The sequence below is a fragment of the Rousettus aegyptiacus genome, unplaced genomic scaffold (genome assembly GCF_014176215.1).
Source record: "Rousettus aegyptiacus isolate mRouAeg1 unplaced genomic scaffold, mRouAeg1.p scaffold_m13_p_11, whole genome shotgun sequence".
In the NCBI taxonomy this organism is placed as follows: domain Eukaryota; kingdom Metazoa; phylum Chordata; class Mammalia; order Chiroptera; family Pteropodidae; genus Rousettus; species Rousettus aegyptiacus.
In genome coordinates, this window is record NW_023416286.1 from 26,982,217 (window position 1) to 27,007,773 (window position 25,557).

The 25,557-nt window shown below is 33.4% G+C and overlaps 1 protein-coding gene across 15 annotated transcripts in view; it reads left to right on the top strand.

Moving 5' to 3' along the window:
* Positions 1-25,557, top strand: part of SORBS2 (sorbin and SH3 domain containing 2) — a 300,348-nt gene that overhangs the window by 197,067 nt on the left and 77,724 nt on the right. For 11 of the 15 annotated variants that reach the window (XM_036228656.1, XM_036228657.1, XM_016143935.2 and 8 more), the window contains 2 exons: positions 15,424-15,473; positions 20,435-20,527. The exons of 2 other annotated variants lie outside the window; for them this stretch is intronic. In XM_036228656.1, coding sequence (XP_036084549.1) covers positions 15,464-15,473; positions 20,435-20,527 — 103 coding nt within the window. In that variant the 5' untranslated portion in view covers positions 15,424-15,463. The remainder of the gene's footprint in view (positions 1-15,423; positions 15,474-20,434; positions 20,528-25,557) is intronic. 2 more of the 15 variants (XM_016143943.2, XM_016143944.2) reach the window with 1 other exon arrangement.

Below are 25,557 nucleotides of genomic sequence, written 5' to 3' on the forward strand. Positions count from 1 at the left end.
TCTTAATAACTATGTGAACTTGGACAAATTTCTTAACGTCTCTGAGTTTTCATTTTCTTGGTAAAATAACAATATTATTTACCTCATTTGACTGTTGAGTTCAAATAATTGAGCCCGTTAGAACGATTCCTGGCACACAGAAGCACATAAGAGCTATTATTATAATTTAATTTCTCTGTCAAGCAGTTAGTCAACAAGCATAGCAATAAGAAACATGTACATAAATATTCATGGCAGCACCGTTCAAAATAACAAAAAACTAGAAGCAACCCAAATGTCCATGAATAAGAAAGTACCTGTATAAACTGTGATATTCACACAATGGAAGATTATACAAGAGGCAAAATGAACACACTGTAGAAACGGGCAACAATATCAATGAATCTTATATAATATAATTATGTCCAGCATGATGACATCATTATAATCATAAAAACAACTAAAATAAACATACTTTTAGAAGATATATATATTTAATAAAACTACATAAAAAGGAAAGCAAGAGAATGACCCACATAGAGAATAATAGTTACTTCCGGTGTGGGGAGGGAAAGGATGTCAGAGGCCATCTGGTTAGACATAAGTTCTTATCAAAGTCTGCGTTTTATTTTAGATGGTGGGTGTGTAGGTGTTTAGTGATAAAGAAGGAAGGGAGGAAGATGCATGTTAACCTATGATAAGATTTTGCCATGAGCCAAGGATTAGAATTTATCCAGTTGTGTACACTTAAGACACACCCACAAAAATAACAGCAATCAATGTCCATCATAATAGTCAATTCCACTGTTATATTAAAAATAATTAAGAGATAACAGAGTAAAGTGAGGGAGGGTTGTTTTCTTTGTGTTGATCTAATTTTGGTTGGGATAAGGAGTAATAAGATGGATATAAATGGCTTAAGTACTGAGGATTTTTTTAAAAAATATAGTTATTAGTTTTCTCTTGGAAAAACAACATAACAGGCCCTGTCAGTTTTTAAGGTTCGACAGTGAAAATGCTTCTATTTAAAATGTATGATATAAATCAGTGACTTAGTATTGGCTAGCTAAATGTGGCAAGTATAGCATGTTTATCACTTCTATTGGTACTTAGAGATCTCAAATGACTTCTTAAATACACTTCACACTTTGAACAAAATCATCCTGCCAACTGCTGAACTAGTGGCTTTATCAACCTCAACATTTGCCAGTACTTTTTAGGAATGAGTGTGGGTTTGTCAGCCTGACACCTCCAAATCATTCAGAGAGTTGTCACATGACATATGCCAGAAGAGACCAGGTAAACATCTAGGGATACCAATACATTCAGTTAAGAACTTAGAAAGGTCATAGATAGCCCAGAAAAGCCAAGGCAGGGGCTGTAAGGGGAAAATTAGAGAAATCTTCAAGCTTCTTTGCTTGGCTCTCTCTCTCTCTCTCTCTCTGACAAACTGCTTTAGGATGGCAGTCATTCCCATCATGTTTGTAAATAAGGACATGTTTGTTCTATGGATATTTACTGAGCAAATACTACCTACCAGATATCCGTAGGAGCTGAGGGAGGAATGGCAGTTTAAAAACAAACAAACGAACACAGAAAAAAACTCTACTACTTAGTGTCTTCTTATACAATATATAATATTAAACTTTAAGTACCTTGGCAATAAATATGTCCAGTATTTAAATTGCACATCTCAATAAATGTATTTCTAAAGAGTTTTTACTAAGACAAAGTGAAGACTAGATAATAAATCTGACCAAGAGTGATATGGTTATCTCTTTGAGGCTTTAATATCTGCCAGCTTTGAGATGGTCATATACTGAACCAGGAAGATAAAAATACCCACAAACAAGTAGCCTGTGAGACAATTGGACAGAGAAAATAGATTGTGTATGTGTGTGTGTGTGTGTGTGTGTATTGCTTTTTCTCCATACCTATAGACCCCTGGAAGATCATCCCTTTAGTGTTAATTGTTGTCATGGAGACATGAAACAATGGTATTGCTCCCTATATCACCATTAACTGTCATGTGCTCCCATTTCCCTGATTCTGGGTGTTAAACTAAGCTTCACCTGTATTTGGCCTATGTAAAAATCCAGAGAACTAAAAAGATTTATTCTTTCTTATTCATATTTTTTGGTCTAATGAACTGTGGGGCCACAATAGAATCATATTATTTTCCCTTCTGTAGCTAAATGGCTCCTGTTCTCAAAATATTTGGAGTTGAGGGAGAGGGAAATGTCAAAGGTAAATGCCAAATTCTGCTTCTACTATGACTGACTCTCACAATTTTTGATTAATGAATTAATAAATTAAATAAAGAATGAATGGTGCCATTCTCTGGAGCAGGGAATACTGGAAAAATGGAGTGAGATTTGAGGAGAGGGGAATATCACAAATCCGGCATAAACTGGGAAATAAATATGAATTATATTTGAATTGTAATTTTGACATACTAACATAGAAATTGGGGTAATTCGATGAGGATCTAGGCTGTTGTATACTTTTGATGATCTTAAAAGCTAGATTCTTAAGCAAAATGTTAACATGAATAGTTAAACTATAGAAAATAAAGCCTTTTGAAACATTTACTGCAGTGTAAGTTGATGTCACATAATTCTTATGTGTTCATCAAAATACGATAACCCCAAAGGACCCATTTTGGGCATTATTTCCTGGACCTAGAGCTAATCTATATTTTTAGAAGGAAAATAAATTACTTTGTTACAAATTTTTCATAATTCATACTTCTCCCTAATTTGTTTGTCTTTCTCAATCATTTTAAATTAATGATACATTTATCACATAGTTGACTTAAAAATGGTCCCATATATTAAAACATAAATTACGTTAAGTAAACATTCTAATTCCAAAACTTCTGAAAAGGGGAACAACAAGCTGAATGAAATTTCTGTGGGTCATAAATAAGACTTTGGCAGTCATCCACGTGAAAAATAACTTGAAATGTCACTGTACTTCCCATGCTATTGTAATTTAGCAAGTGATGACATGACTGATTTAGCCAGTAAGAAAATGTAATGAAAATATTGGCTTGGAACACAATGTGCTTAGATCTTTTAGCCTTTCATCAATAGACTTTATTCTTTGAAATATGAGATATGCAAAAGAATGTAACATTTGGAATGCAAAACTGCATTCATGACCTATGTGTTTTGAAGGTCTTCTTTTCTGCAAATTCTAATAGAAACAAAAAAATCACTGTTTCTTGTCACCCTTCAATATCTCTGCCACCACGACACCACCCATAATGAAAAACAGCTTTTAAAAAGGTGACGATTGAAATTTATTGAGTAAAGTTTATTTTTATACAAATTGTTTTAATAAAGATGTAGAAACTAGGTATTATTTTAAGCAAAATGTAATCCTGAAATTGATACTCTCAGTTGAAGGGCACTTGAGATAATATGGGAAGCCATGTTCTATTGCAAGATTTCTATAGCTCTCAGTTCTGTAGCTAAGTGAACTAGGCAACTAAGAGGAAGCAGCTTTGGATGGTGGCTTGTACTCATGCCAGTGCAGATCTATCTCATTCCGATGTTATTAGAAATACAGATCTTTAAAAGTCTGTTTCTTAATTATAATATGTAAGTGAGTCATTAAAATATTGACTTTCATTGGAGTCTGCTTGATATCATATGTTACAATTACGTTAGTAAGCATATTGGTTTGCATGTAAAGGTTTAATAAATATTTGGCAACTGATTATGCCCTTCTTTGATTGAGGGAAATTTCAGACCATAAAAGGAGCTTAGGGACTTTTGAATTTTAAAATTAGCCTGTCATTTTATAAGTTCAAAAGCTCAGGCCCAAAGAAATGCAATGATTTGCCCATGCACATATTCACACATGAGACTTGTATCCTGACTGCCACTTACCAGCTATTGAATGAGTATATGTGTACACTTTGGAGATTGACACTCCCACAAGAAAGAAAGTTGCTAACTTTCTGGCCCATCCATAATCTTTTTTTTCTTCCCAGTATGAGCTACATTTTCTTTTTTTCTTCTTCTTCTTTTTTTTTTTTTTTGAATTGAGATATAATTGACATATAACATCGTGTAAGTTGAGGGTATACAACATGTCGATTTGATACATTTACATGTTACAGTATGATGAGCTACATTGTCTTACCCTTAACTGACAAAGGAAAGGTAGACAGCCTACCTTCCAGCAGTAATGAGTTTTTATATTAGAAATTTTCTATGTACTATTGAAAAGTGATTAGTCTCCTCCAATATATTTCTTAGAATCGGTTTTCATTACCAAATGCTGCAGGAGAAATGAAAAAAAATGGTTTTACTTTCCATTAAAAAAGAAATAATATTGAAGTCAATGGGTATCAGATATTTGTCATGGGGGTATCTATGCAGACACAGTCTCCACCTGTGAACCTGCAGTGGAACAGTAGAGTCCAGTGAATAAAATGCCTAGGCTGGGTTTTTAAGGTCATGACCTCACCCTGAGAGTGAAACCAGCCTTCCTTGAAAGAGTTCCCATCCTGCAGTTGGGAAGTCAGGATGAAATCTTTTCTGCTTTACAAAGAGCAACGGAAGTCCAGGATAAAAGGAAGAAAGTAGAGAGCTTGTTTCCATAGATAAAAAATTTTTAAAGACTAGTAAAGAGTAAATCAAATAAGATTTAGCTACATATGTTAAAGTATACCCAACAGTCATCTTAAAAAGTGTTTCAACCATTTCTAGATTTAGCACCCACGTCAAATAAGCAAGGGTATTATTGAACAACAAAATCTTTGTTCAAGTAAGTTTTCACTAGTTCTCCAATGTATCATTGAAGTATAAATTTGTATGTTGTTTTCTTTGCCTATTTTTGGTGTATTGAGTGAAAGTTTTAGCTTTAAATAGTGGCTGGGTATGAGGACTATATTAGGTATGAAAAATGAAGAATGCTGGGAACATGTGAGTTGGGTAAGAACTAGAAGGGAGGTTATTTAGGTTGGCATTTTGCTGAACAAAAGGGCAATAGATATCAACCCCCATTTTGTTGTATAATTCGGAAGTTTTAAAGCACTTAGCTCTAGGATGGACTCTTACGTCCTTTTTGATGAGAGTTGTAAACCAAACTGTTAAAAACAGCACCTAGAAAGTATCAAATATATCATGTTTTCTAAATTCAGGCACATCTTAAGGGAATATTGAAACTTCCAGTTACAACTGTTATCTATTTGTCTTCCTGTTAATGCAATGCATACATTTGGATTATTTAAGAGCATTATCCCTAAAAGCCACTGAGATGATTTCTCTGAGATGAAAAAAAAAACTCAGGGTACAAGTCAATTATTTTTCTTACTGCGGCTAACACTCACCTGGCAGCTAGCTCACTCTAGTCTTTCCAGCAGATCACTCAGAGGCCTCACCTAGACTTCTTTCAGCATTCAGTGATAGCCTCTAAAGCTTGGGTAGAGAGTCACAACCATGCCAGGCTAGTTCATGGAAAAACACAAAAAGAAGACATTTTTAATCTGAGGCAACAAAGATCCAACATATCTGAAAGTGGGACCATAATTTTCCTTGATTTATACAACCACCGTTCATTTATTTATTGATTTAATTATGTTTTTAAACAGCTACATCACACTGAACTCTCACAGTCTCCTAAAATCCCAAGATTTAGTTCAAATAAAATTTTGATAAGTCAATCTGGTTTATAGAAACTGCAGGACTTTTTATTTATCCCCATTAAAGTTTAATTCAACGTCAATCTGTCTTTTTTACTTATTACCTATAATTCCCTCACATGTATGCTTTCTGTAAATTGATAAGCATGCCACCCTATTTTTCCCCAAAATAAAAATGCTAAAGACACATAACCAGGGAAAGGCACTTCTGAAAATTATTTTTCATTCACCTGTGATTTAACCTAACACTTTTACAGATAGCATAAATTTCTTGCTAAAATCTAATGAACCATTTTTGTTCTCCAAAGGAGTAGAAGTATATAAATGATAATATTATTACCTTTCTGATACCAGAAGCAAATAATTTTAACAATGAAAATATCTATCTTTATGACCTATTTTTATTAGATCCAAATGAATAGTGTCCTAAACTGTCCACTGTTCAACAAAAATATCAGAAGTTTCAAGTGTTAACCAATTCAGAATCTCTTCAAAGACAGTATTTTCCTCCATTGGCCCATTATTTTCCTCCTTGGATTTTCTAAAACTAGTCAAATTACCTTAAGATGTATGTGCAGTAATTTAATACACATTTTCATTCTAGATAAACTTTGTAAAAGAAATATTAATTTTGAAGACTAAAAGACCAAACTGTAGCAAATTTGTACCACCTTCCTCCCCCCGAATTTAAATTCCGCAGAGCAAGTGAGTTGTACCATTTCATGTCTGAGACATATATAAATACAACTTTATAATACTACTGGTCATATACAATGGCCTCTGACATTGCCAAGTTTTATTATATAAACATTATTTCAGGTGTTCAGGAAGCAGGTGTGTTCAATCAGAAGAAAAATGTGACTATTTCTTTAATAGCCAATTAACAATAAATAGGATTATTTAACTACAGTCATTTCATAAAATAGTATGGCCTTGGAAATATATTGAAATAAATATACTTATTAACTGAAAATTCTGTGGTTCTGAAAAAATAGAAATAGCTATTGGTCTGGGCTTAAATCTAAATAATGTTTGCCATTTAGACTTGTGCAGTAATTGGACAAAATTAATCCTTGTCATAAGCAATCATTATTTCCATGTATTAGTCTTAAAATAATAAATGTGCTCCTCTGTTAACAGCCCTTATTTTCTTATCAACCAGTTTAGCCTTCCACCACACTCTCTCCTGATATTTTGTTCTTTTCTCTAAATCCTGTCTTATATGATTCAACAATTAAGTGCCACGCTGTAATGTGTTAGGGAGAATTATCTTTATTTCAAATGGCATTTTGAGGTGCCTTAAAGCCAACAGTTCTTCACTAACAACTGAGAAAGCTAAGCTGCTTTTGAGTGTCAGCTTGTTACTATTTGATCTTGAAGCAGTCATTTCTCTTATCCTGAAATGACTAATCTCAGAAATAAAATGATTGATCTAAGGTCCTTCTCAGATGATGAAATTTAAAAAAAAAACACACACACATACATAAAATGATACTTCCCTATTCCTACCATCCTACCAGAGCATTTAATGTTTGCTTCCATTTAAATCCTAAGTATGACATATGCAAAACTAAACTAGATTACAAATTTCCTTTTATATCAAAATATTTGTAATATCGCTACATAAAATAAAAGGTTTTCAAATTAAAAGTTGGAGGAAACTTATCAAAGCTCAAGCAAACTCAATTTTTTTAAAAGGTTCTTTTATTTTTTTGTTTTACATTAAACATAGTTTATTAACATATTTAAATTTCAACTGTATGGAAGGTATAATTGACATAAAATTGTAAGATATTTAAAGTATACATTGTGGTGATTTGATGTGTGTATACATTGTAAAAGGACTCCCTCCATCTAATCAGTTAACGTATCGATGACCTCACATATTAGTCTTTTTTGGGGGGTGAAAACATTTAAGTTCTACTCTCTTAGCAAATTTCAATTATACAATACAATGTTATCAATTATAGCCATCATACTATACTTTTGATCCTCAGACCTTATCTTATAACTGAAAGTTTGTACCCTTTTACCAATCTCTCCCCATTTCCCCTACTACCCCAGCCCCTGGCAACCACTTTTCTACTCTCTTTCTATGAGTTGGATTTTTTTTTCTTTCATAGATTCCATGTGTAAGTTATATCATGTATTTTTCTCTTGAGTTATTTTACTTGCGTAATGCCTTCATGGTCCACCACACTGTCACAAATGGAAAGATTTCCTTTCTTCTCATGGGCAAATAATATTCTTTTGTAAATATAAATATATATTAGTATGGCATGTATGATCTGATATGTATGATATGATATGATATATGCTACATCTTATTTATTCATCTGTTGATGGACATTTAGGTTGTTTTCATAATTGGCTATTATAAATAATGCTACAGTGAACATAGGGGTGCAGGTATCTCTTTGAGATCCTGTTTCTATTCCCTTTGGATACATACCTTAAAGTGTTGGGTATTTTTTTTTCTTTTTTCTTTTTTCTTTTCTTTTTTTTTTTTTTTTTTTTTTTTTGAGGAACCTTTATATTCTTTTCCAGAGTGGCTGTACCAATGTACGAAGGTTTCCTTTTCTCCACATTCTCACCAACATTTGTTATCTTTTGTCTTTCTGATGAAAGCCATTCTAACAGGGGTGAGGTAACAACTCACCATGTTTCGATTTGAATTTCCCTGCTAATTAGTTATGTTGAGCACTTTTCCATGTGCCTGTTGACCATTTGTACATCTTCTTTGGAAAAATGTCTATTCAGTTCCTCTCTCTATTTATTAATCAAATTTTTGTTTGTTCATTTATTTGTCTTATTTTGCTATTTATTGGGTTTTATGAATTTTTTATATATTTTGGATATTAACCCTTTATCAAATATATGATTTGAAAATATCCTCTCTTATTCTGTAGGTTGCTTTTTCCTTTTGTTGGTTTTTTTCTTTTTCTTTTTTTTTTTTTTTTTTGCTGTACAGTTTTTAGTTTGATGTTACTCCAACTGTTTATTTTTGCTTTTGTTGTCAAAAAATTATCACTGAGACCTATGTCTTGGTGATAATTACTTCCTATGTTTTCTTCTTGGAATTTTATGGTTTCAGATCTTACGTTTAGGTTTTTTAATTCATTTTTAGTTAATTTTTGTCTATGGTTACATTGGGATCTATTTTATTCTTTTACATGTGGCTGTCTAGTTTTCTCAGCACCATTTATTGAAGAGACTATCCTTTCTCTATTGTATATTCTTGTCTCCTTTGATGTAAATTAAATACGTGTGTGTGTGTGTGTGTGCGTGTGCGTGCGTGTGTGTGTGTGTGTGTGTTTATTTCTACTCTCTCTTCTGATCCAGTGGTCTATGTGTGTGTTCTCTTATGCCAATACTATACTTTTTGGTTACTGTAACACTGTAGTATAGTTTGAAATCAGGAAGTAATATGCCTCTCTCTCAAGATTGCTTTGGCTATTCAGGATCTTTTGTGGTTCCATATAAATTATAGAATTGTTCTATTTTTATGAAAAATGCCATTGAAATTTTGATAAGGTCTGTATTGAATTGGAAGATTATTTTGGTAGTGTAGACATTTTAACGATGTTAATTCTTCTAATCCATGAGCACAGACTATTTTTCCATTTATTTATGTCTTCTTCCATTTCTTTCATCAATGTCTTTTAGTTTTCAGTGTACAGATCTTTCACCTCCTTGGTTAAATTTATTCCTAGATATTTTATTCTTTTTGATACAATTGTAAATGAGATTTTTTTATGAATTTCTCTTTCTGATATTAGTGTATAGAGACTAAACTGATTTTTCTATATTGTTTTTTTATCCTGCTATTTTACCGAATTTGTTTATTGGTTCTGATTTTTGGTGGTGTCTTTAGGATTTGCTGTATATATATATATATCATGTCATCTACAAATAGAGACAGTTTTAATTCTTAGAAATTGGAAAGGAAGAAGTAAATAGTTCTTTTAAATGATCAAGGATTTGCTCCTCTAAATTTTAATTTATGGTACTCTATACAATGGTGGAGAGAAAGAGAGATACTTTCACTTAGCAAACTAAATAGGAATGGCTGATATCAGGATGTTATCACCCTGCAATTTGTCACACAGTTCTTTATGTGACTTTTATAGACGTCTCTTTACTCCAGTTATCACCTTGGGTTATAAGCTGTCAAAGGTAAAGAACAAGTTTTTTTAAAAGACTAATTGTCACAACCTTTAAGTGTCACTTATCTTTATATTCACTAGCATCGACTTAGCTGGGCTAGGAGGCAAGTGTTTGATTCAACTATTTCTTTAGGTCTGTTTCCTCTTGTTCACTGGTATGGGGAGGGAAGGGGGAGAAGCCTCAGCTAAAATAAAGCTCTATTTAAGGAAGAAAGAAAACTCCTGGAAGACAGAATTCCTTTTCAATTCCATTATGTTGCTAGGTTGGGTGTAGGATATTTGGAAGATAGGAAAGTACATACAAATCAACCTAATAGACCATAATTGTTCATTTCAATATAAAAAAATAAAATAATGCCCCATGGATTTTCAAGAAAGTAGATTTTCTCAAGACTTAATCAAAGGTAAAGATCTGCCTTATACTTTCGGAAATATTGGCAAATGGGAATGGTTTGCAGAGTTGGGGATGGTTTGCTGCAGTGGAGCCTCCCAGTGAGGATAGGTTTGATCCTACTGCTGTTCTTACATTATGAAGAAAATGATCATGACAATGGTATAAGTCGTTTAGGTGGCTCGATATGGCAGAACTGGGATTTGAGTCCAAGTCTGCCTGAGTCTATGACCTACCCTTGCAACACTATTCATTTCTCCTATAGCATGTGTTCCTATATTCTGATTTCTCATATGTCTGACAATGTGCCCAAATCACCAGGCGCCCATTAGGTATCTATTTTATTTTCATTAGGAATTCATTTAGTTTTTCATTTACATAATAGAAGCCAATGAAATATTTTAGTACTGTACTATAAAGTTACAAAAATTCTCATCCTAGAAAAAGATGCATTTGTAAGTATTTAGATGTATTTTATAATCATCCTTAAGTATTACAATATAAAAGTAAAGTATACCATGAATGTAAGATACTAGTGCAATATTAAATCTCACAACGATTTAATGTGTAAAGAAGTCAGGATTCTTTTATAGCTAAACAAAGAAGTGAATCACAGGCTTTGAGGCTTTGGAATAGCATCAGAAAGAGAATTTTCTACCAGGTGATTGACTTCTAACCAGTATAGTCTTGAGGGAGTATCTATAATTATTTCGACTAGCTTAGCATTTGCAAAGACTCAAAGGAAGATTGCTAGTTTCTTTGAATGACATTCAGAACTCTTCTTCAGGAAATTTTTCCAGGTATCAGGAAATTTGGTACAATTAAACAGAATACTTTCTATATACCTATGAAAATAATCAATGGTTTCATGTGCTTTTGATCTTCACTGGTCATGGTGATTTCTTCTTATTGCTAGAAATTATGTTGAATATGTTCTGACCCCAGCACTCACGTATAGATGCTGTGGATAATTTGGTTCCTGATTACTAAGGACCCATATCTTCAAGCACCATTAGCTCAGGAAGGGTGGGAGGAATTTAGAATTCTTATGTGGAGCCAAGCATGGATAGCCATAACCTCACTGTTGACCGTGATGGTTTATACCACCCCCTCAGAGGCAAAAGGTGTCTCTGAGTTGGCATCATATTCTTGCTGTCAATTCAGAAAAAAATGTTCAAAAAAGGGGCTGAGGTGGACTCTTATAGTTCTAAATGCTGGGACTAACTACTTGGGGATATTTCCTGTGAACATTTCAAAGCAGCATATTCAATATAGTATTAGAAAAGATAAATAAAAATGAATGAACTCAATCTAAATTAAGTCATTTGACTATCATTAAAAAGTGAAATCATTTGGCACTTCTGAATACTTCTAATCCTATGAGAGAGAGAGAGAGAGAGAGAGAGAGAGAGAGAGAGAGAGAGAGAGAGAGAGACAAAAAGACAAAGGCACTGACTACTCAGAGTAGTTTCTCCAGAAAGAGTGGTACACATGACCCCATTTCAAAGTAAATTCAGGTTAAAATTTGGTGAGTAACTTTAATATGCATCATTTGTTAGTTCTTATGTTTCAAATTTATCTCTAAAAAAATCTAACATTGCTCCATATTTTCATACCACTTAGACTGTGTCCTTTCTTCTGAATAATATATAAACTGTAAATAGATTAATTTCAAAATAATCATAGCAAGTATTAGATTGAAATTACTCCATGAAAAACCTTTGGGAATCTTCTCACATTAATTAAGCTAAAACATAGTCCTATAATTTTTTAGATGGGCTTGGTGTTTTAATTCAAGTCTATAAAAATAAAATGACTTATATAGAATTCTTGACCAAAACAGAGAAACAAATTTGCTTCTGCTCATCTTCAGAATGAGGTGCCGGAAAATTAAAGGAATTCAAGCAGAATTACAAGATTATGGGCACAAAATCATGTTGGTACCAATGCATGAACAATCAAACATCTTCTTAGGACTCTCATTCAAAAGTTAAATTACCCAATCTACTGTTAAATGCATGTTAGGAATAAAAGGCTGCTCTGATATAAGATAAAACGGGATGTCTGGTCATTGAAAGAAATTCAAGCAAAACTAAAAGACTATAGACAAGAGTCATGTAGTTGCCCATGCGCAAACAAGCAACACACTCTATTGCCATATACATATTGGGAATGAAGCTGCTCTGACCCAAACAAACAAACAAACAAAAAACAAATCCATTGCTATTCAAAAATTAATATAAATATAAAGTTGTCTTTTTATACAACTTTGGCAGGAACTGAATTTAAGTAAATACAGTATCACATCTGTTCACAATCATTTTGACGCTCTAATGCACAGAGAGTTCTTTGCTCTGTGGACTCTCTGCTAAGGTTCAAGGTAGTCTGCATTTTATTGTCAGTTATTGTCTTGGCCCTGGTTCAATTCCAACTTAAGAGAATACTTGAACTACTGTCTCTTCTAGTAGCATGCAAACACTCTAGGAATTTGATGCTTTCCAGAATCATCTGCGCTTGTTATGTAAGTACAATCAAAGACGCTTTTTCAGAACAGAACAAAAGAGATTAGATTCGCTTTAGTTTAAATTGTCTAAAGAGAGTTCTCAGTCATGGGTTCATTAATGACTTTAGCACAAATAATGGAAATAGAATCATGCATTTTTATTAGTCACCCAAGAAGACTTTTGGTTTCAGGTTCTTCTAGAGGGCTCAATCACTAAGGCTCTTCTTTTAACAACTTGGAAAATATCTTCCCTGATTAGGAAGTTAGTCATTTCACATTTTGACATCTAAAACAATGCAGTCTAAAAACCTCACAAATTACATTTGTAAGTAATTGGATACATCACTTTAAAGATGAAAAGCTCAAGGATTTGTGGTGCCTCTCTTTGTTCCACTTAATCCTATTTTACTTTTTGAGTGTCGGATATTTTATAAATATTGCAGTTGAATTCAAGCAACAAGTGTTGACAATTAGTTCTCTAACTTGGTATAAAAAGCCTTGTTATTTTGCATTAGCAGATTTTGTACTCTGTTAGTTAACCTTCCTTCTGATTGATGTATTCTTTATCAATTAGTATTATTTCAGCCCAAACACTCTGTCATTCAGTTTTAAAACTCAAAACAGTTTTAAACATAGTGTTCTGAAAAGGAGTGATAAAGTAGAATCTGGGGAATGTCCTTACAGTCCTCATTTTCTGGAGACTGTTTATCCCTTCTTCTTTTAGCAGTGGCCTCAGCCTTGGTCACAGACATCCCCTGAGGCATTTCTTTTCCATTTATTTTGTCCATTTAAGGTTAACATATTAGAGTTTTGCTACTGAGAGATTAAAATAAATAGTTCAATGGAGGTTTCTCAAGGCTCCTGCACTGACCACTGCCTTTTCCCTGGCTTCACCGGCATCTCTTTAACACAGGTGGCATTAATGCTACCAAACAGAGGTTCTTAGCAACGTGCCACATTTTTCTGTGCCTCTTGATAAAAGGAGGGTGGGGGCAGGGGATGTACCTCTATTTGCATGCACTAAAAAATAAGGGATAAAATTCATCATAATAAAGTTTCCCCCCAATCACATGTTAAAGACAATTGATTTGTGAAATTTCACTGCAAAATTTACTGTAACAGCATGGCACTGGTCATGGCAGCTCTAGGCAAGACTATGACACTAAACACAATCAGGTGATACCAGAACGCTACCAAACAAGAATATCATATGTATTGTTTTCAGTTTGTAGCTCCAAAAAATAAAATGAGGTGAATATCAGTAATGTGATTATATCCATTCTATATGTTCATAGCTTTAATATATGTTGAGTACCCAGCTATTAGTAATGTAATTTAGTCATAAAAAAGATAAAGTCCTTTTCCTCTTGGTTCATAATTATATCTCATATCCTTTAAGTGTATGTTTTAATGCTATTTTATTTCACCATTTCTTCCCCCACCCTGAGAGAAAAGACGGGTGCCATTATATTTTTTGGTGTTTAATTTTGATTTTATTATTAGAATTTCACAGTAGTAATGAACAAAAGCAGGCTTTCTGTCAGTGGTGAACTTCTATGGCCATATTGAAAGGAAACGATAGATAATGAATAGAGCAGAACACACGAAGGCAGGAGAAATGGTTCGAAAGGAAGAGAAGGCAAGAACACAGGCAGACAAAGACAAGGAAGCCAGGAAGCTCCTTTGGTGCTCTTTATAGAGACTGGAGAAAAATGTATCTATCAGAAGTCTTTCTTGAAAGATCATGACAGGTGATTTCATTTCAACCTTATCTCTACTTGTTCATAAGGGATAAATATATTTTTTAAATTATCAGATATTAAAGTGCTCATGCACATGAAAACCAATATATGGCATTGGGGAAGCTCATATCCATCCAATAATAGGCTACCCAGGAGCAAAGGCAGAATGGTTGGGGTTAAACATCTTTCAGAGAACCTTCACTCCTATAAGATTTGCTTCTGTGAGAGCATGTCCTTCCTCTTTGGTCTTAGTATATATATAAATCAGAAACTTTAAAAATGGGCTAAGGGATATGCCAGGGAAAGAACTAAGTCATCTCACATGTCATAAAATAATACACAATGTTAAAAAACTCTTTCCTACAACAAGCACCATTTGGCAACCATTTCTAATGAATTAATCTAAATTGTTATACATCAAACACTTCACCGGGAAAAGCACAGTATTTAATACAAAAACAGAAATGGGTTTTATGGTAACTATTTATTTTCTACATCATAAAAAAATAGATGACACTCATCTTTCTTGACTATTTGCTTAAAATATATATTAAATACATTAAATATTCTCTGGTAATAAGTTGACCTAGTAATAAGTTGAATATAATAACTTAAATAATGTAAAATAATTATTTCAGAGTTCCAGGGTACCTTTCAAGGTTCTGGAAAAGGACACTTAATAACAAATGATTCCTTTCTGCTTAAAGAACAAAACCTATTAGTATAAATGTTTGTGAAAGAAATTTAAATTTTATCGATTAAATAAAAATATGTTTATGTTTGTGATCATAGGACCTATAATAATTAAAATTTAACTTGAATAGATTTATAAGTTCTGCTCACCTTATGAAGCACTGATCTAAATAAAACAATGATGTGATATTAACTCACAGGTACACCAAAATAAAAACAAAACAAATGACACTTTCGTGATATTTTGTTCCACATGCTAGTGAACAAATTAATACATCATTTTTTTTCTACAGGAAAACTGAAGACTTTAATAACATACCTTCCAAGGTCAAAATGAATACAGGTATGCTGTCTCTGTTAGTAAATTTTTCGGCCTTGCTTTCTAAAAATCATCTTGGCCCTAAAAATCATTAGTTTAGCAATGCTGATCCTAAATGTGATACTGACTTTCTGATTAGATGGACAGTCTAAATTCATTACCTGATTTCTTTGTCTTTGTGTTCCAATCTTATAACAATCAAAAGTAGAATCTTTAGTTTTATCTACTCTTACTCCCTTGTTCTGTAAATTAACTCCTATAAACCCTAGGAAGAGGTAGTATGTCATTTGCATACGTACTTTTGAAATCCATCATAGAATAGGATAAATGTAAGGCAAGTTTGCTCTAGTAGAAAGTATTTAAAGTCCCCCAATTTATAAATCCTTTATATTGACAAGGTCAGCAGGTAGAGTGCCAAAGCTTCCTACGAAATCAGCTAATTAATCCATAGACACAATCTACCTAAAATCATAAGCATTATATTTTTAAATGCGAGAAGAGTATCTTCAAATAGCTTAATATTGATGCCTCTAAACTCTGTATTGTATACAGATTAATGTAAAAATGTTTTTGATACATGTTATGTATATACTAATTTTTTCATAGTAGAAATATTTTAGCATGTATTTTCACTTCTTTCCCCTTGAAATCTTTATATTCAGTATTAAGTAATTCTGGAACACAACTTTCTCACTGAAATTGTATAACTTGTGTTTAAAAAATACTATTTTCTATCTTCAAGTGATCACTGGAAGGTTGTTTTAGCTAGTGGCCCCATGGCAAAGGGGAAAGGGTGGTCCCAGTTATTTTCTCACATCAAGCCAGTTGATTTCTTGCTGTCTCTAGCTGTAATCAAAGCGCCTCAAGGGAGGATTAGCAACCACTGGTGAGAACCAGTATCTAATCCCTAGATCAAGGGTAGAAGCATGTCCCACTGTCCTTGATTCTGTGACTGCCCCTTAGCAGAAACCTGTTCCAACTGACCTCAGAACTCCAGGTCATCTGGTTCCTGAGGATGTAGTCAACTTATAGATGTGTAGAGCAACAGGCAAGATGAGGATGCTGAAGACAGTCAAAACAGGCAAGGAAAGCTTACTAATCAAGAGAAATTATAACCCTGGAAATGAACCCAGTAAAGGTATTTGAACAATTGGAGGTTTGGGCATTAGATATGGGAAATGAAAGATGAAATATTATTAGGCAAAAGAGATTGAAGAAAGTAAATTGAATAGAGAGCCCATAGCTGAACTAGGATAAGTCACGCGAAACTGCAAAGTTACTCCAGCAAAATGTCCACATGAAGAAGTTACATTTACTAATTGTTCTGAGCCATCTTCTCATAGACTTGAGTTGAACATAATGCCCCAATAGCCTTGGTTTTGTGAAATGCTGATTTTCCTATTTATTATAACCCTATTATGACAGAGGTCTATATGCTCTTATACTAAAGATTCCATATTCATATACAATGCATTTAATAATTAATCTTCTTATTCATAGAATTCAATCCTTAATGGCAAAGTAGGCACATAGAAACTTGTAAATTTGTTTAAGTCTCTGGGGTACTGGAGCCAAGTTACTGCTATAGCAGCAGAAATATAACCCTCTAAAGTATCCTCTCAGTTAAAAGAAGTGAGCTTGGCTCTATATAGAATGCTAATTTGCATACTTGTTTTGCTTATGTGGATGAACTTACACATACGTATGCATGTACAATATGATATTCAAACTTACACATACAAAACTGATTAGAAGTGACTAGAGCCCTTTGTTTAAAATTCCAAAGTAATATTATAATGTTGCTATAAAAACATACCACTTTAAGTGTATACATATAAATATTGCTGTTCAGAAGTTGAAGAAAGCATTGTTGCTGTATCTACAAAATGAAGTAGAAATTAGTACTTAAATATTTCATAAATAAAATTAGTCTTCATTATCTACCCAGCAATCATTAAAGATATTACTATTTAAATATCCATGTGTCAGTCCCTAAGATTGAAAAAAAAAAAAAAAAAGATTATTTTAAAGAAGATTTCGGTTTTAGTCAAATACATAATAAACAAGCCAAGGGAAATGTGATTCTTTTTTTCATACTAAATTATCTAAACAATGTATAAAAATATACATGATATATTTCCACTTGAATTAGTGACCCATTATTTTTTGAGGCAAATTTTAGCTATGAAAGACAGTATAATTCACTGAATGTGATTTGCCCACACGAGTGGTATCCGGCAGTAGAAACGGCTTCCAAGAGTCTTGCAGCTGGGGGCAAGAGGGTGCAAGCCATTAATGATCTGTAGCTCTGCAGGCCATGAGTGAATGTGGAGTGAGAGCAGCATTAGGATCCTTCATGATGACCTAAAGGAGGTAAGACTGTGTCCTCATTTAGGGATCTTAAAAATATCTTCGTGAAATAGCAGAAAATATCAGCACATAAATAAGTAGAAACAGAATATAATAGATTTCTCTGTTCGGAAATTTGACAAGTGCCTCAGCTTTTCAAATTAAGCTCTCTATTAAACTGTTAATAAAGACAGATTCTCCATTTATTTCATCTAGGTCTTAGAGTTACTTAGAATACAGAAATTATTTTACCAGAGGTTCCCACATTCTCTTGGGTTACAGTGCCAAGATACTCAGTAATTTTTCTCAAGCCAAAAGGAATACCTAACAGTTCCACTTATTAAGTAGTTAGGTGCAAACAACTTAATAAATACATAGTTCTGTCAACTCAGAAGCAATAAAAAATAATACACTTAAGTTGAACAAATAATCATTTTATTTTATTCTTTGTAACTACAGTTACTTACTAATGGTATGTGTGTGCTTATAGGGCATGGCAAAACTTCTCAGACCTTGGAATTAGATTGTACGTCACCACTCTTATTTACTGGTCCAAAATTATTTTCACAGGACACTTGTTTTTTTGTCACAGCAATCACCGAAAATTCAACTTTTCAAAGATGTGATGTCATGTAAAGAAAGATGATAGAAGAATCTATTTTCTTGACACTGGGAACTACCTCAGGCTAGAAGTTCATGCAGTATCTGATAGATATCACTATGTTTTTCTCAAAAATGTAAAACAATCCCCCCAAATCCTTGTGAATCCACCGAGGTAGCCCAAAGCACCTCAACACACAGTTTGGGAACCATGGGTTTAACCAGTGACCCTGGATCTCCTCAGTCTGAAATCTTCCTTTTTCATCTCTCTGCTTTTCTTTTTAAGTTCAGAATTAAAACAACTAGAAAGTAAAATCTCTTAGCAAGTCATCAGGTTACACGTACAACACCCTTTTAGACCACCCATAGTGGCTATAGACTGTGTATTCAATAACATTACCTCCATTTTACCCGAAACTCATCCCTCATAGCTATTTTCAGTTTGCAGAGTTTGCTAAAATCCTCCTGTTACCCCTCTGAAGATATCTTTAGTTGTATGTTTCCACCATTTATGTCTTTCTGTGTTCAGTTTCTGAATTATAGTCTTTGACTTATTTGACTTACTTTCTTATATTGTTTCAAGTCATTTTTCTATTTTAATTATTATCTGTATTAGGAAATTGTCATTTTAAACATATTTAAGAAATTACATTTTGATATGAGAATGATTCTACAAATTTTAAGGGCTACTGACCTTACTGCTTGTGATTTTACTAATTAATTCAAATCATACGAGCACTCTTAAATCCTCTTATGTCTAATAAACAAAGTGGATACTTTCATTTCCTTAAGAAATGAAGAAAAAAATGAGAATATTATATGGCAACATATAATGGTTATGTTATTATATTGGTGGTTATATTATTTGTCTTTCTTATTATAACTTTCAAAAATAATTAAATTTAAGTTGTTTGGGTTCCAGGGGAATGAGTAAAACTATTTATGGCACATTCCGTATACAAAGGAATGTGGGAATAGAACCAGAATATGTTCGTAAATAGGACAATAACCTTCCAATTGTAGAAGTCTTGTTATCCTAAACTTACATCACAATAGTTGGAACAGTTTCACTTATTTTGCTTCATGTTGTGATTTATATAAAGTGTAAATATATAGATTATCACATACATTGTTAAAAAGTATAAAAACTAATTTTTAAACATTATTTTATATATATATATAGTAGTATTGCCTTTGATTTTACTAATTATTTCCACAGCTAATAATAACTATGGGAAGATATAGGATTTCCATAAGGCTATATGTTTCTTTATGAATCCTGTGTATTAAATATATCATGCCTATATCATTTTAACTTTTACTTTAAGAGGTACTTTAAGCCAGGAGACCCCAACCTTCTGGGCACCAGGGACTTATGCTTCTATGAGAATCTAATGCCTGATGATCCAAGGTGGAGCTGAGGCAGTAATGCTAGCACTGGGGAGCGGCTGCAAATACAGATAAAGCTTTGCTTGCTCACCGCTCACCTCCTGCTATGTGGCCGGGTTCCCAACAGGCCATGGATTAGTACCAGTCCATGGTCGGTGGGTTGGGGACCCCTCCTTTAAAGTATCTAAAGGAATTATAATAGCTAGAATATAGTAAAACCTAAATGAAGGATACAAAAATATATTATACTATGGCTCTTAAACCTGAAATATAGCTTATCTATAACTCAAAAGCTGGTTACACTTCTTATAAATGTAATAGTTGAATTTAAATGGTATAAACAAAGTTGAGTTGTATATTTGTGTTTTCATTAAAGAAAAACCATAAAATGTTGAGTATAAAATCTGATCTTTCACAATGAAGCTTTGGCATCTATTTCTAAGACAGACCCTTGTTTTGTTTGTTTTGTTTCGTTTCGTTTGTTTTAGTTTGGGGAGGTTATAAAACTTGCAGATGGATTCCATGATTACTAATTTTGACTGTTCATCTTTTTCATGGAGGTTTGGCGCATTTCACTTAAAATGCATGACATCGCATGTGCTTTCTCCTTTGCTGTGGCCTCTGCTTTATCATTTTTTTGCTTCCAGATAGCGGTGGGTGTGCTCGCAAACGTGCTGCCATGTCTGTTACATTAACATCTGTGAAGAGAGTTCAAAGTTCTCCAAACCTATTGGCTGCAGGTATAATATCACTAACTCACAGAATGTCACACTTGAATGGCTTTATCTGACCTTTCTCTCTTTCCAGAATTATCTTGTTTGGATGAAGAAAGTGGCTGTAAATACCTTTTTAATGTCCCACAAGTTCTTATTTTTCTTGTCTCAAGAATAGCTCCTATCCCTTCTGACTGTTTTTGTTCTAAAAATAAAAGAGCCAAAGGAAACTGATATCTTGTAGAAAACATTTAAAAAATCTAATTAAAAACAACAGTCACTTGCCAAAAATGTGCTGAGTAACGGCAAGTGTTAATAACTATTTAAGTTTTTGTATCTCATGAACTAAAGTGATATAATATTTAATCAAAATAATTCATAGGTGCTTTTGTTGTTTTTTTACCTAAAAAGTGTTATGGAGTAGAAGCATGGGCATTAGGAAAAGGGATTTATAGGAAACTGAATTTTTATTAATGTACTTCTTTGCCAGATGTTGCAAATAGAATGATAGATTATTAGTTTTGAACAAGACCTTAGCCTTCCTTTAATCCAGTCAGCAAAGATCTTGCTAATATATATTTATAAACATCTTGGTCCAGTTAAGATTAACATGCACCCACAGGTATAAATACATTCAAGACAGTAATTGGGAATGTGATATTTCAGCATCTACTGGGGTTGGTATCTCTATAATAAATGTCTGTCATGACTTACTTAGGTTCGTAGGCACAGTCTAGACTAAGAGGGGGGTGTTGCTGTGGAAGATCAAAGTGATCCCAGCAACCCCAGTGTTGCTGGATATATACCTGGATATATACCTACACCTTCTGGTGACTGGTTGGTCAGTTGATTGGTTGGTTTGATGTTGGTTGGTTACTTGGGAGTTCCTTGTTTTTTATTTATATTTGTAGTTTTGGAGCAAAAGTGAGAAAGAGATGGAGAGTGCTAAAATAATTTTAATTCTCACTGTGCACATCAATATCTTACATACACATACATTTGGTAGTTAATTAAATTCTCAAGATGTCCTTGGCTTTAAAGCCTCTTGTTTCTAAGACTACTCAGCTGTGTTGAGGAAAAAATAAACTTTCACGTGGAGAATACACTCCTACCCACCATCCCCAATCCACAAATGGATTTCAACGTCCAAGTTTAAATACCAGGCCAGGTGGTACCATAATATATTAAATTTTAAAAAAAAAAATGCAAGTTTCATTGCAATCAATTTCAATACAATTTCAGTTTGGTGACTGAAAAAAATCTTTTTCTCTCTTTATATGTATATATATGTATACATATATATGTGTATATATGTATGTATGTATTTGTACATGTTTGTTCACGTGTGTATAAGCATGAGAAAAATGTGAGAAAAACTATAAGTTTATCTCATGGGGTACCTGAGGGAAATGTGAATGAAGGGAAATAAGAAAATAAATAAAGTCTAAGACCATGAGGTAATCAAAATGCTTATACTATGAATATCATTGACATTTCAACAAAGTAAAATTCTAGCCCAGGCTACTCAGATGTGGACCACTGAGGCACATGCTAGAGAATGTGACACTGATTCAACAATGCCAAGTTGTTATTAGTTATAAAAGTAACTACTAAAGAAATAATATTAGACTGAACTAGAGAATCCATTTTGGAGGGTCAGCACTAGACTATCAGCAATTTCATGTCGCTCAATTTAGAAGAAAATAATTTAATGCTCAGAATCAAAACAATAGAAAATATTTACTCCTTAGGCATATGAAACAATCTTTAGCACTAAGAGTATATGCGCCACTTAAAACTTTATATCACTGAGAATAAGATTTCTAGAGAATAAAGTCCCCTAAATTTTGGACTTAATTGTTACATTTAAAGTAGATCTCTTTTGTATTAATTAGACCCTTAAGGTATAATCACTTTTGAAAAGAAGTTTTAGTTAAATTTTGAGGAAAGAAATCAGCCTCTTTTTATGCCCTTCACATTAGATGGTAGCCTTCATAAGAACTTATTTGACACAATGTCTTTTTGAGAATCAAAAGGGGCTTAATAAATATTCATTGCATTAGATATTGTTAAAATAGCTTTTAAATAAAAAGACTACCTCCACAAAAGCTCCTAGGATTCCCTCTCTCACCTCTCAGATTGGAAAGTCAATATAAGCTGCTAGTCATCAACTATTTGTCCACAAATCAGTCTTTCTCCTTTCCTTTCATAAGATGCAGAGTCCCACTGAATAATTCATAGCACACACTGATGTTTTAAAACTAAGCTAGAACCAAAACAATGAGTATAAAGACACAATGAGCCTTTCTGAAGTACATTTTATTTTACTGAAACCACTTGGCAGTCTAAGACAACATTGGTGAGGATGGTATGCTGTGGTGACCAGACCACTGTGCCAAGAAGCAAGGTCCATCCTGTCAACAACACCTGTGTGTTTCACCCCTTAGGAAAATTTGTTTGCCTGTAACTCAAGTTTCCTTTTAAAAAAAAAAAAAAAAAGACTCAATTTGGCATTTCCTACCTCTCTGAGAATGTAATCATTTCTCAGACTCACAAGGATTTGTCAGAATGCAATGAGAGTGAATGAAGAAAATAAATAAAAAGGCTTATCGCAGTGCTTAGAAACACAGTAGGCACTCAGTTGACTTTAATTAGTATTAAATTAAATATTTAATTCTTGCAAAGCATCTGAGCCACCTAAAGAAAAAAGCTGTAAAAATTAAATCATCATTATTTTCCAGAAAAGTACAGTTTATAATGTGTAATATAGCACATAAGTTAAAAGGAATTTAAATGTTGGAATCATAAAGTTGAAAGGAGCTCTGAGGACATCCAGTCCAGTCTGGGCACTGAGCCCAAATGCCTGGACAACTTTTCTGACAGGTGTCCTCCACCTTCTGCCTGGACACAGAGAGTACTCATTGTCCTAGTTATAATTCTTAATTCTCAAAGACTCTATTTATATTCACATGCAAAACAACCAGGGAACAATAAAATCTGTCCCATTTACTCATTCTTAAATTTTCAGAAAAGCAGTGACCATCTACCAAAGAACACTGATCTCTAAATTTCTAGCTCTGCTTTTTCACAAGTCAGTCATCATGAATAATGTTCAATATATTGGGCACAACCATTTTCCTCATGCATCTACTAGGTCAGTCATTTACCCGCCTAATATTTTTTAAACCTATATTCTCTTTACTTGACATGGATCCAGGATGCTTTCACGTTTTCTGTCGCCTGCTCCAAACCACACCTTTCCTCCCTTTCCTAAGCTTGCCTGGCAGGGATGAAATTTAAAAAGAGCTATGCTGAGCAATAACTGTGTGGGAAGGTATGTACCTTTCAGTACCTCTGAGGAACTACAATAAAATAGCCAATCAGGAATAAGTGTTTTAAATACCTATAATTGGATTCATTTTAAAGAAACTGAACTATCATACACTTGAGTATCCTTAAGAGAGCATCCACTTAGGTGTGGGCTTTAATCATTAATATACTAGATTTATTAAAATATGAGTTCATCCTGAAGTTTTAATTTTTGGTCATTTTTATTCCTTTCTTCTTTCTCATAATTTTACACACTCACGTCTACTATGTTAACGGCTTTTCAGTAGAGCTCACCGTGATTAATATCTCATATTTCCTGTGGCATAGATATGGTTTAATTTAGAAATCCCTGGGCCCAGTTCGAGGGAAGGGGGAAGGAGCCTAGAATTACTATCCTCTGATTCTTACACTTAATCTTTATACCACTCAAGTTTCCATAATCTCCAATGTGATTATCAGTTAGAAAAAGCAGAACTGGCCCTCTACAAATGATCAATTAGAGGAAGTTTATTTCAAAGTGTCCGTCAAATCTCAATATCCCCTCTTCTTTCTCACAATATCTATACCTCTTATACCTTCAAACATCTGGTTCCTACCATTTCCATCTCCAGCACATACCCACACACCCTTCCTTATGAGCTCCATTTTATCAGACCAAGAGTAAAATGAAATCCCTATGCTCCAGCAAATAATCGTAATATAAATAATAATTATTACTATTAATGCTGCTTCTCTTTTCGTTACCATTTCTCTAAGTCCCAAAACTTGCCCCTTGTCTACAAATAGTATGTGGCCACCAGATGGCCATGTTAAATCTCTCTTCTTGAGTACCCCAAAGCAGAATTCTGATGGTTGCTCTGTATGCTTCATTATGTTTGTTTTCCTCATAGAGTTCTCATCACCATTTAAGTGATTGAGAATTCCTATCATTTCTGCTTCCATCAAATCCTAGAAGTAGAGTCTACTAAACATTTCACATGTAACTCTTCAAAGTTACTTTTACTTTATGGTACCCAATCTGTTACTTTGATTTTTAAATCCATTGGACTTAAAAGCCATACTAAATTATAAATTACCATTAAAAAAAAATGAAGATTTGTTAGTCTTCTCTAACTCTCCTGAGCTGGAGTCATTCTAATGTGCTCTATGCTGATTCACATTTAGTTTTCTTCCTTTGATTTGAAAAGAATTTTATCAAATATTTTATCTAAACTTCAACTCTTGCATTTCTCAACTCATTTTTATCATTCCAAATTTATGTGTTTAGATTTTAAAATAACTATTCCTTAAGCATTAGAATGAGCATGAAGAGTCCTTTTTACAAGTAACATTCATATTCTATTAGGCATTGAAATAAGAGCAATGTAATAATGGTCTTAGGGAACATGTGGACTAGGACCAGGACAGATTGTAGGCGGAATGACCCCTAAGGTCTTTCCAAAGTTACAGCTTTATGGTTCAATGAGAAATTAACCATGTGGAGTAATAGAACCAAGCAATACAAATTGATTCATAAGTTATAAAAGATTCTTGAATGTATAAGTCCAGTAAAATAGATAGTGACTATGTCATTGAGCCACTTTCCAAGAGCATTATCAAAAGCATCATTGAGCCTCTTTCCAACAGCATTATCAAAAGCAATTTCTTAGTACTAAAATTTATTGTTCACAGCTTCGTGCAAGACTATGGGATATATTGCATAATAGCTCTTAAATTAAAGTGACTTT